The sequence below is a fragment of the Ornithorhynchus anatinus genome, chromosome 7 (genome assembly GCF_004115215.2).
Source record: "Ornithorhynchus anatinus isolate Pmale09 chromosome 7, mOrnAna1.pri.v4, whole genome shotgun sequence".
Taxonomy (NCBI): Eukaryota; Metazoa; Chordata; class Mammalia; order Monotremata; family Ornithorhynchidae; genus Ornithorhynchus; species Ornithorhynchus anatinus.
In genome coordinates, this window is record NC_041734.1 from 59,590,223 (window position 1) to 59,603,267 (window position 13,045).

General features: G+C 49.2%; 1 protein-coding gene across 5 annotated transcripts in view; it reads left to right on the plus strand.

The window, feature by feature from the left end:
- ATP2B4 (ATPase plasma membrane Ca2+ transporting 4) overlaps positions 1-13,045 on the plus strand; it is a 120,359-nt gene that overhangs the window by 58,463 nt on the left and 48,851 nt on the right. For all 5 annotated transcript variants that reach the window (XM_039912491.1, XM_039912489.1, XM_029068972.2 and 2 more), the window contains exon 2: positions 6,876-7,480. In XM_039912491.1, coding sequence (XP_039768425.1) covers positions 7,285-7,480 — 196 coding nt within the window. In that variant the 5' untranslated portion in view covers positions 6,876-7,284. The remainder of the gene's footprint in view (positions 1-6,875; positions 7,481-13,045) is intronic.

Consider the following 13,045-nt stretch of genomic DNA (forward strand, 5'->3'; position numbering starts at 1 on the left):
TTCATAAGTGTTCATTCCTAGCTCTTCTTTGCCATCCTCACCCCCAACCCCTTTCCACTGTTGCTGTTTTCATAGAACATTTTCTTAGAATTTGGCCTCAGGGAAAGAGCACAGACCTGGGAGTCAAAGGACCTGGGTTCTAGTTCCTAATCTGCCATTTAATAATAATAATGATGTTGGTATTTGTTAAGACTGCTGTATGGCCTTGGGCAAGTCACTTAACTTCTCTGTGCCTCAGTTACCTCATCTGAGGATTCAGTACCTGTTCTCCTTCCTACGTAGATTGAGCTAAGTGTGGCTCAGGGTCTCTGTTTTAACCTGAGTATCCTTATTAATTAATGATGGCAATTGTTAAGTGCTTACTATGTGCAAAGCACTGTTAAAAGCACTGGGTGGGGAAATACAAGGTGATCAGGTTGTCCTATGTGGGGCTCACAGTCTTCATCCCCATTTTCAGGGGAGGTAACTGAGGCACAGAGAAGTGAAGTGACTTGTCCACAGTCACACAGCTGGCAAGCAGCAAAGTGGGGATTAGAACCCGTGACCTCTGACTCCCATGCCTGGGCTCTTGCCACTGAGCTACGCTGCCTCTCTGTCTTGAACAGTATTTGACACATTGTCAGCACTCAACAATTTATATTAATATCTGCCACCACTTTGTAGACTGTTGTGGGCAAGGAATGCTTCTGTTGTATTGTGCTCTCCCAAGTGCTTAGCAATAATAATAATAATGATGATGATGTTTGTTAAGCACTTGCTATGTGCCAAACATTGTTCTAGCCACTGGGGTAGATACAGGGTAATCAGATTGTTCCATGTGGGGCTCATAGTCTTAATCCCCATTTTACAGATGAGGTAACTGAGGTGCAGAGAAGTGAAGTGACTTGCCCAAAGTCAGACAGCTGACAAGTGGCAGAACTGGGATTAGAATCCACAACCTCTGACTCCCAAGCATGTGCTCTTTCCACTGAGCCACACTGCTTCTCCAGTGTTCTGCACACGGTAAGTGCTCAAATACAAATGAATGAACAAACACCATTATTATTATTATTTACTAGAACCCCAAGACTAGAGTGGTGTATCCTGGTCCCAGTGTTCATAAATTGGTTCTGCTACCCTGTCTGCTTGGGAATCTCCCAAAATAGAGATGGAAGGGAAAGTTGAGTCCTTCACCAAACTGTAGGAAACTAAGGGTCATCAGCTGTATCGTGAGGGGCAGGGGTTAGCACCCTTCTCACCCAATAAGGCCAAATAAAACAAAGTAGATCTTCAGCTGGGTGCACGCTCCACTTGCCTGTGCTTTGCCAAGCCATTGTAATAGAATGATACTTCCAACACATACATGTTAGTCTTCAGGCAGGATCAATCAGTTAATCAGTGTTATTTATTGAGCATATACTGTGCGGAGCATTGTGCTAAGACCTTGGGAGAGTACGGTACAATAGACTAGGTAGACACGGTCCCTTCCCACAAGGAGCCTACTCTAAAGAAGGGAAGACGGACGTTAAAATACATCACAGATAGGCTAGAGTATAGATATATAGGATAGAGATAGAGTATAAGAAAGGATATGTTCTCCTAAGTGCTGAGGTCTTGGGGTAAATATCAAATGCTTAAGGGATACAGAACCAAGCGCATAGGGGATGTGGAAGGGATGGTGAGTAGGGGAAGTGCGGAGTTAGACAGGGAAGACCTCTTGGAGATGTGCTTTTGGTAGGGCTTTGAAGGCGGGGAGAGTGGGTCTGCCGGGGATGGTGTGGGCAAGCACTCAGTGGTGAGATAGACAAGATTGTGGTACTGATTGTCATTTGGCATTAGAAGAGCAAAGTATGTGGGTTGGGTTATAGGAGATTAGCAAGGTGGGAGGGGGAGAACTGATTGAGTGCCTTAAAGCCAGTGGTAAGGAATCTCTGTGAAGATTTTTTGAGGAATGGAAAAGAATGCACTGGACTTTATTTTCTTTAATTTTTTTTTAAGGACAATGATCTGGGCAGCAGCAGTGAAGTAAGAACTGGAGAGGGGAGATTTAGGAGGCAGGGAGGTAAGTGGAGAAAGTGGTGCGGTAGTCAAGGAGGAGTAGGATAACTGTGTGGACCAAAGTATTAGCAGTTTGGAGAAGGGGCAGGTTATGGAGATGTTGTGAAAATGTAACTGCCAAGATTTGGTGACATTGAATGCTGGGGTTGAATGAAAGAGTTGAGTCGACTATTTCCAAGGTTTCAGGTTTATGAGATGGGGAAGATGGTAGTGTCTTCAGAGATGGAAAATTCTTGAGGTGGATAGGGTTTCTGGGAGGATGAGGAATTCTCTTTTGGACATGTTAAGTTTGACGTTTTGGTTGGACATCCAAGTAGAGTTGTGCTGAGGGCAGGAGGAAATGGGAGACTGCAGAGAAGGAGAGGTCAGGGCTGGAGATGTAGATTTGGGAATCATCCACGTAGGGATGGTAGTTGAAGATTTAGGAGTGGATGAGTTCTCCAAGAGAGTGGGTATAGATGGAGAATAGAAGCAGCATAGCCTAATGGATAGAGCATGGACCTGGGAGTCAGAAGGACCCGAGTTATAATTCCAACTCCACCATTTATGCATTTTATGATCTTGGGCAAGTCACTTAGCTTCTCTGTGCTTCAGGTACCTCATCTGTAAAAGGGGGATTAATACTGTAAGTTTAGAGAAGCATTGTGGCTCAGTGGAAAGAGCACGGGCTTGGAGTCAGAGGTAATGGGTTCTAATCCCGACTCCGCCACTTGTCAGCTGTGTGACCTTGGGCAAACCACAACTTCTCTGTGCTTCAGTTCCCTCATCTGTAAAATGGGGATGAAATCTGTGAGCCTTATGTGGGACAACCTGATTGCTTTGTATCTCCCCCAGCGCTTAAAATGAGCTTTATGGCAGCTCGTCAGAAAGGGGCTTGGAAATTTCCAAGCGCTTAGTACAGTGCTCTGCACATAGTAAGCGCTCAATAAATACTGTTGAATGAATGAATGAAATTTGGTCTGGCATTTGGCAAAATGCTCCGTTCTGAGTACTGTATGGGAATCATTCTAGGGGTGAGCAGGCAGAGGCAATAAATGAACTGTCTTCCCATTCTTGTGGGACCTGGTGGGAAACCAAGCTGAGAGAGTGTGTGTGTGTGTGTTGGGAAGGGGTGGTGCCTGGGGGAATATTCCTTGTCACGTGTAATTCTTGAAGAGAAAGATAATCAGGGACTTCACCATGGGGCTATCAATTAACCACCTGTTTCTTACCCATTCTGTGAGAGAAATCACATCTTCTGGAGGAAGGAAGATACTCCCCCCCCCCAACCCCCCACCCCCATCCTGTTCCCATTCCAGCTCCAGGTCCAATCAGCAGGGATCGGCTTAATTGGGGCTATATTCTGTCAAGGATGATGTCTTCACCTCTAAATGATTGATGAGCCAGGGATAGCGCTGTGGGTAACGCAGATGTGCCCAGCTGCAGGGCTGTGGGCAAACGAAGGGGAGCTACATTGCCATGCTCCCTCTAGCTACCCTTCCTTGCAGTTATATCTTGGGAGAAGACTGGCTCCGATCCTCTCCTGGAGGAGAGATATTGCTACAGCTGAACACTTGAATCAACTTGCTCTCACAGATTCTGTAGCTTTTCAGCCTTAAGCATTTTCTCCAGGCTTCTTTGTCCTTCCTTAGGAAGGTCACTTCATCTGTGTCCCTGCATGGGTTTTCCTAGTAATAATTATGGCATTAAAAGTAGCATGGCCTAGTGGATAGAACATGGGTCAGGGTGTCAGAAGGACCTGGGTTCTAATCCCAGCTCCAACACTTGTTTGCTGTGTGATCTTGAACAAGTCCCTTAATTTCTCTGTGCCTCAGTTCCTGCATCTGTAAAGTGGGGTTGAAGACTGTGAGCCTCATGTGGGACAACCTCATTCCCCTGTATCTACCCCAGTGCTTAGAACAGTGCTCTGCACGTAGTAAGTGCTTAACAAATACCAACGTTATTACTGTTATTCATTCAATTGCATTTATTGAGCGCTTACTGTGTGCAGAGCACTGTACTAAGCACTTGGAAAGTACAATTCAACAATAAAGAGAGACAATCCCTGCCCACACCAGGCTTACAATCTAAGATTGTGTCCAACCTGATTAGCTTGTTCCTACCCCAGTGCTTAGTGAAGTGCCTGGCACATAGTAAACACATAACAAATACCATAAAAAATAAAGTGCAGGTTATATGCCAACAATTGTACTAAGCACTGGGATAGATACAAGATAAGCAAGTCAGACATGTCCCTGTCCACTTGGGGCTCATAGTCTGAGGGAGGAAGAGCAAGGATTGAAATCCCATTTTACAGCTGAGGAAACGGAGACTCAAAAAAGTTAGGTGACTCACCCAAGGTCACAGAGCAGGCAAGTAGTGGAGCTGGGATTTTACCTCGCATCCCCTGCTTCCCAGGCTTATGCACTAGGCCATGGTGTATGTATGTGTGTGTGTGTGTGTGTGTGTGTGTGTATATATATACACGTGTGTGTCTTCTTCCCATACTGCTTGTATGTGGTATGTGTGTGTCTGTTTTTCTCCTGCTGCTTGTGTGTGACTGTTCTTCCCATGCTGCATGTGTGTGTCCATTCTTCCCAGGGATCTCCCTGTCATTTCCCTGTTGCTTCCCTCTTTCTCTTCTCTCCCTCACATTTAGCTGAAACTCCCTCTAGCTTCTAGAGCTGCAGGAGCCCTCTGCTTTTCTCCAGAATATTTCCTGTTACCGATGCTCGTAGTGGGCAGGGAATGTTGGTTTATTGTTATCTTGTACTCTCCCAAGCACTTAGTACAGTGCTGTGCTCAATAAATATGCCTGAATGAATGAATCGGTGACGGGGGGCCAGAGGGATGCAGCAACTGAGGCAAGCATGCTAGTCCCAAGGCAGGTGGTCCCCTGTTTACAGCAGAGGATCATTCCGCCTTCCTTCAGTCTGAGGGGAGACACAGTCCGAATTTTCCTGACAGGTCATTGCTCAGCTTGTTGAACCTCACATTGTGTTGAGATTCTTCAAAACAAGTCCTAGGGCCTCATATTAATAATGCAGTTTAAGTGCTTGATTCTATTTAGTTGCCATTGCTTTCACGAGATGTTCTTCCCCTTGACTCTATTTATTGCCATTGTTCTTGTCCGTCTTTCTCCCCCGATTAGACCGTAAGCCCGTCAAACGGCAGGGACTGTCTCTATCTGTTGCCGACTTGCTCTGCACATAGTAAGCGCTCAATAAATATTATTGAATGAATGAATGAATGCTCGCTATATGTTAAGCAGTGTGGTAGATACAAGATAATCAGATCAGATGCAGTTTCTGTCCCACGCTGGGCACACAGTCTAAGCAGGAGGGGGAAATGATATTGATTCATTTTTTTACAGATGAGATAACAGGAGCACAGAGAGTTCAAGGGATTTGCCCAAGGTCATACAGCAGGCTTAGGGTAGAAACAGGGTCAGAATCCAAATCCTCTGAGATTGTCAGGCTTGTGTTCTTGCCACTAGACTTCCCTAAGAGCTCCAAAGAGCCAAAATCTGTTACTAGGGCCCTGGAGAAAGCTGAATTATACTCTTTCTCACTTTTTAAAGTGAGGGGGGGAAGGGTCATCCAATCTGGAGGCTTTAATCTGCCTGAGCAGACACCCTGAATTGTCTGCCCACTGCTAAGAACAGAAGCTCTTCCCACATCCTGCTTGGTGCCCTCCCCATCCCCTTCACAGGTGGCTGGTGGAACCAACATCTCTCCCCCTTCTGCCATCCCAGTCTGTCAGCTTCAGTCCAACTGTGGGGACAAGGAGATGGGGAGGGTCCCTGCTGTGATTTAGAGGCTTATCGGCACCATGGGCGGGTGTGGACTGGCTTTCGATATGATGGTTGGTCGCTACCTCCGTCATGGAGTAGTGTGGCTTAGTGGATAAACCATGGGCCTGGGAATCAGAAGGACTGGGTTCTAATCCCAGCTCTGCCACCTGTCTGCTGTGTGACCTTGAGCAAGTCACTTATCTTCTCTCAGTTGGACACAGGGACTGTGTCCAACTGGAGTAACTCGTGTCTACCCAAGCGCTTAGAAAAGTGCTTGGCACATAGTAAGCGCTTAAGTACCATAACAATAATAATTTGGATATGATTAGAGTCATAAGTGCCCTACCTGTGAGTGGGCTCCTTCCTCCCCAACCCTCTCCACCCCGGCGTGACCTTTCAGGTGGCTGGGGGAGCACCGCTGGCAGGGCTCGAGCCAGTTGAAATAGGAGAGGTTAAGGTGAGAAGCTACAAATTCCCTGCCCGAGGGTTGGGATCGGGGCCAGCGTTAGCCGCGGGAGTCCTGAGCTCTCCTCCTTTGGAAGGTTTGAAGAAAGGGCAGGTGATGTTTTGGCTGGGTGAAGTCCTCCCCGGAGGCAGGAAGGGGATGGACGAGCCCGGGCCCCCTGACGTTCAGTTCCTTCCCAAGTCATCTCTGTAGGACGGTGACAGACACTCTGAGGGAGCTAGCTAACTGGTCAGGGACAGGGGGAAAGACCGAGGGGCTCAGCCTCTGCCAGGAGTGGGAACGGTGCCCACCCTCACATTTCTGTCCATCCTTTTTACAAAATCCCTGCCCTTTCCTCCCCGGCCCTTTGCTAAAGGGTTCCTGGGAGACGAGAGAAAGGACTTAAGGTTCCCCCGACTCATAATGGGGACAGGGATGGGCCGGGGGGAGGACACTTTTCTCTCTCTGTGCTGGGGTTGCCCTCCCCTACCTCACTCTGCCCTCCCCAGACCCCATCTGGATTGGAGGGACCCCAGTCCTCGCCAAGACTGAGTGGATCTTACCCGTCAGGCCCCACAGTGACTGTTTTTGTTGTTTTGTTTTTTCATTCCCACTTCACAGTTCCAGCTGCCACCAGTATCCAGGGAACCCTCCTCCTCCTCCTCTTCCTCCTGCCGCCTCTCTGCCACACACGCTGGTCGTTGCTAAGGTTGCTTCCACGGTAACATGCACATCCTGTTTACACCTCGATCCAGGGAAGTCGGCCTGGGCTAGGGACATCGGGCTCCACTTGGGGACGCCAATTCCCGCGACACCTCGCCTCAATTCCTCTTCCTCTTCCTCCCCCATCGCCTCTGGAAAGCTGGGGGCAACAGCTGCCGCAGCCGAGAGAGGATCTTAGAGGAAGAGAAGGAATCTCCAGATTGGGGGGGACACCCCCGGCCCCGGAGCTGGGGGTCGAGGCGGCCGGAGGCCCGGGCTCGACTGGCTGAAGGAGGAGACGACCCGTGATCTGGGCCCAGCAGGCAACATGGCCAACAACACCACTGACCATGGTCCGGCCAACTCGGTGGCCGAGGGCGGTCACGATGGAGATTTCGGCTGCACGCTGCTGGACCTCCGGACCCTCATGGAGCTGCGCAGCGGAGAGGCCGTGGCCCGGATCGGCGAAGTCTACGGTAGCGTGCACAACATCTGCAAGAGACTCAGGACCTCCCCCGTGGAAGGTAAGCCCCTTGGTCGGGCCGCGGTGCATGAGGCCGGAGAGGTTCTTGAGCCGGGCCAAAGGAGCAGGGAGCGGGAGGGCCACAACGAGGGGAGCAGTCAAAGCTCACTCTGAGCTCAATTTTATTGTCAGTCAGGCCTTTCCTAAAGTCACTTTGGCCAAGCTCCCTTATACACACACTCTCTCTCTCTCTCCCTTTATCTCTTGCTCTTTCTCTCTCTCTTCCTTTGAGAAGTGGACTAGTGGAAGGAGCACTGGGCCTGGGCATCAGAGGACCTGGTTTCCAATCCCAGGTCTGCCACTTGCCCACTTTGAAGTCACAGCTTCTCTGAGCCCCAGTTTTCTCAACTGTAAAATGGGGATTCAATAATAATAATAATGTTGGTATTTGTTAAGCGCTTACTACGTGCAGAGCAGTGTTCTAAGCGCTGGGGTAGACACAGGGGAATCAGGTTGTCCCACGTGGGGCTCACAGTCTTCATCCCCATTTTACAGATGAGGGAACTGAGGCACAGAGAAGTGAAATGACTTGCCCACAGTCACACAGCTGCCAAGTGGCAGAGCTGGGATTCGAACTCATGACCTCTGACTCCAAAGCCCGTGCTCTTTCCACTGAGCCACGCTGCTTCTGTTCTCCCTTCATCTTAGGCTGTGAGCTCCATGTGGGCCAGGGACTCTGATCTGCTTATATTGTGTCTAACCCCCAGTATTGTATTTCTTGGCTCCAAGAGCTTAAATACCATTATCGTTGTTATTATTAGTGGCGTTGTTACTTGGGGACCACCCCCCCCCCCCCGCCCAACTCTAGGTTTTTTTCCTTACCCGGTGAATTACCACTCTGTGGTTCCATTGGAGATAGTCAGTGGGAAGCCCTTGCTGATGTCAATGGCTCATCCTCTGCCTCTTCACTTCTGTCCTGCCCGTGGGCTCACAACCAATGCTGGCTTGGTCAGCAGGGCCTCAGCCCTTGGCGTGTGGGTGCAGGACCAGGATCTAATAATAGCAATAATAATCATTGTGGCACTTGTTAAGGGCTTACTATGTGCCAGGCACTGTACTAAGCTCAGGGGTTGATATCAGGTAATTGGGTTGGACAAAGTCCCTATCCCATATAGGGCTCACAGTCTCAATCCCTGTTTTCCAGATGAGGTAACCGAGGCCCAGTGAAGTGACTTGCCCGAGGTCACACGGCAAACGTGTGGAGGAGCCTAAATTAGAACCCAGATCCTTCTGAATCCCAGGCCTGGGCTCTATCAACTAAGACCCGCTATGGCCTGTCTGGCGGGCGATAGACCTGATAGGAGAGAATTTGGGAAGAGGAGCAGGCAAGTCTAAACCCTCTCCCAATTGGGTCTGCAGTCGTTAGAGCCCATTCAACACCTCCCTTTCATCCCCTAACTTCTAAGCTCCGAGATAGTGTATTATGGAAGGGAAACCTCTTGCAGTAAGATTTACTGAGTTCCCACTGAGTGTAGAGTACTGTATTTAACGCTTGGGAGAGTACAGTAGAGTTCAAAGACATTCCCTGCCCTCATGGAGCGTAGTCTGGCCGGGGAGACCCACCAAAGGATTTACAAAAAGAAGAGAAAGTACCGAGTGAGAATTAGACACAATCCCGACTGTGCATTATTTCCCTGTGCTTAGTTCAGTGCTCTGCACACAGTAGGCATTTGAGAGATGCAGCATGGCCTAGTGGCAAGAGCCTGGGCTTGGGAGTTAGAGGATGTGGGTTCTAATCCCGGCTCCCAGCCGCTTGTCCGCTGTGTGACCTTGGGCAAGTCACTTCACTTCTCTGGACCTCAGTTCCCTCATCTGTAAAATGGGGATCAAGACTGCGAGCCCCACGTGGGACAACCCGATTACCTTGAATCTACCCAGTACTTAGAACGGTGCTTAACATATAGTAAGCGCTTAAATACCATAATTATCATTACCATTATTATTAAGAAGTCACTACTCAGTAAGCTCATTATGGACAGGAAATGCACCTAATTCTGTTTTACTGAACTCTTCAAGTGCTTGGAACAGTGCTCTGCACATAGTAAGCGCTCGGTAAATACCATTCATTGATTTCCCCTCCGGGTACTCACAATCTACCCAGCTGACAGTTACTTTTCCCAAGCCAACGGTCGCGTCCTCAGTGCCATAAAACATCTCTGTTTGTTGAAGTTTCATTTCAATGAAACTACCCAGTCTTTTGGCCCCTGGGAAGCAGATGCTCGAGCCTTGTTCCGCTTCATCGGTCCCTGCGATAAAGTAGGTGCCTGGAGATGGAGCCGAAGAGACTGTCTGCCAGCGGAATGTCAGCTTTAGGAGGGCTTTGTAGCCTCAAACCGGCGAGTAAATTGATTAATGGAAACGAGAGTCACGGCGGCAGTGAGGGATGGGGGAGCTGGGGGCTTTCTGGACGACGGGGAAAAGTGCCTTTGCCTTGTAAGGCTGCTGGGTGTGTGCTCACCATTAAGACGAAGCTATATAAAGCGGTTTTTGTTCACACAAACCCAGGCCGAGGTGTCTGATGGTTTGGCGCCGTCGGTTGTCACTCTTTGCGAGGCTATTGCGGGCTAAATATAAAAATGAAGGATCAAGCCGGGGGCGGCAGCTTGGCCGGGAGAGGCTGGCTTCTCCTGCCACACGGCCGGTTTGGGGGTTGGGGAGAGTCCCTTAGACCAGAAGCCCCTTGTGGGACGGGGCCTGTGGACGACCTCGTGATCTTGCATCTACTCCAGCATTTAACACAATGCTGGGCACAAAGAGAGGATAGAGCCCGGGCCTGGAGGTCACAAGGAGCTGGGTTCTAGTCCTGGCTGTACCACTTGTCTGCTTTGTGACCTTGGGCAAATCGCTTCACTCCCCGCCTGTTACCTCATCTGTGGGACATGGATTAGATCCACCCTGATTACCTTGTATCTACCCCAGTGCTTAGAGTGCCTGGAACATAATAAATGCTTATCAAATCCCATAAAAATGTGCTTAACAAATACTATGATTTTCATTTTTATTATTATTATAATATTTAAGCTCTTACTCTGTACCAAGCACCGTACTAAGAACTGGTGTACCTACGAGATGATCAGGTCCCTCAGGGGATTCACAGTCTTAAGGAGGGGAGAGAACGGGTTTTGAAGCCCCTTTTTGCAGACGAGACCGAAGCCACAGAGAAGTTCAAGTGACTCGCCCAGGGTCGTAGAGCAGGGAAAGGGAGGAGCTAGAATTAGAATCCGGGTCCTCTGACACTCAGACCGGTGCTCTTTCCACTAGGTCATGCTGCTTCTCGACACAAGTTAATCAGGTTGGACACAGTCCCTGTCCCACATTGAGCTCCGAGTGAAAGCTGTTATTATTCTGCCTCCCAAGTCCCTGGGGGGCTCCCCACCACTGCTTTGTCCCCCCAAGCTTTGCCCCAGCCACCCCTAGAGCACCTCATAGCTGCCGTTTCATTCTTCGGCTCCTGCTCGGGAGCATACGGCCCTCCCCTTCTCTCAAAGCCGTCTGTCCGTTGGGAATGAGGTGGTGCTTACTAGGAGGGGAACATAGAGAATGAGGAGTGTCGAGGGAGAGAGGGGATCGATCCAGAGGCGGGGACTCTTAAGGAGAAGTCAATTACAGCTTTACATGTGTAATGGTTCAGATTGTTAGAATGGGCCAGCAACCTTCCTCAAGAGTATTTATTGAAAACTGAACTCTGAATGAAGCTCTAATAATAACTGCGGTAAGTGCTTACCATGTGCCAAGCACTGCACTCCCCGATTAAGCCCTCTCTTCTCCGGCACCCTCTCGCTTCTGCGTCGTCTGTGCATTTGGATATGTGACCTTGGGGCATTTGATATTCGCCCCACCCTCAACCCCGCAGCACTTATGTACATAGCTTTAAATTATGCATTATAAATTACATTAATTTCCATCTCTCCATCTAGACCGTCAGCTCGTTGTGGGAAGGGAACATCTCTGTCAACTCTGTAATACTGTACTCTCCCAAGCGCTTAGTACAGTGTCTGGCACATAGTAAGTGCTTAAATGCCAGCATTATTGTTATTCTCTGTCCTGGGCACTGTAAATTTACAAAAGGAAAAATCTTTTTTCACGCTTCCCGTATGAAGGGGGAAACCAGCCAATTAGGAATGCACAAGCAACACTCGTCATTCAGTCGTATTCGGGCGATGGAAACGGGGTAGAACTTAGTGAAACTTAGGAGGACAATCGTCGTCGTCATCATCAATGGTATTTACTGAACGCTTACTACGTGCACAGCACTGCTTGGGAGAGTACAGTTAACAGAGTTGGTAAACACGTTCCCTGCCCACCATAAGCTTTCAGCCTAGAGGGGGAAATCAAGGCAGTCTTCCTGGAGAAGGTGGGTTTTCTTAGTAGGTCTCTGAAGGAGAGGGGCTGTGGGTTGGCAAAGGAGAAAGACGTCTTTCCAAGCAGGAAGAATAACAGGTGGATTTGCGGGCTGACGGGCCGGAGCTGGGGTCAGGGAGGTAAGGAAGAGCAGGCTGACTGCGACTCTTAGAAATAGAGAATCAGTAGCTATGTAAGTATGTGAGCCACTGTAGATTTTAAAGGGGAGTGATATGATCCCATCAGCATTTCAGAAGCATCTTTTGGGCTGTTGACTTTGAGATCGGAAACAGAGAGGCCAACAAGGAGGTTAGAATCCTTAAGGGAGGTGGCTTGAGGTTTGAACCAGGCGTAGAAGGAACTGGGATGAAGGGGCAGATCTGCGAAATGTTGAGGAAGAATTATCTTCAGTGTAGAGGGGTGGGGAGGGTCTCAGACCAAGACCCCAGAGGCACCCTGCCTGAGACGCGAGGTGAATATCCTGAAGTCGCAGTAGTTGTAAAGCTATTTTTTGAACGCCCACTGGGTGCAATGTGCCATTTTGAGCTCTTGGGGAAATGTGGGGTCTCTGCCTTGGCGGGACTCAGGTCCACAGCAGTGAAATCTGGGCTTTTTCCTTCCAGGAGGAGGGATGATAGCAGATCTTAAAGGATACTCCTAGCGTGCCAGTGTCTGTAACCGTAGTTAGGGAGTTAGAGTCCTAAGCTGTAACTGTCAAGGGAAGCAGCATGGCGTAGTTGGGAAGCGGCATGACGTAGTGAAGAGACCCTCTGAGAATCAGAAGGTCATGGGTTCTCATCCAGGCTCGGCTACTTGTCTGCTGTGTGACCTTGGGCAAGTCACTTTAGTTCTCTGTGCCTCAGTTCCCTCATCTGCAAAATGGGGATTGAAAGTGTGAGCCTGACGTGGGACAGAGACTGTCCAACCTGATTTGCTTGTAATAATAATATCGGTATTTGTTAAGCGCTTACTTTGTGCAGAGCACTGTTCTAAGCGCTGGGGGAGATACAGGGGAATCAGGTTGTCCCACGTGAGGCTCACAGTTAATCCCCGTTTTACAGATGAGGTAACTGAGGCACAGAGAAGTGAAGTGACTCGCCTACAGTCACACAGCTGACAAGAGCCCGAGTGGGGATTCGAACCCATGACCTCTGACTCCCAAGCCCGTGCTCTTTCCACTGAGCCGTGCTGCTTCTCCAATCCACCCCAGCGCTTAGTACAGTGC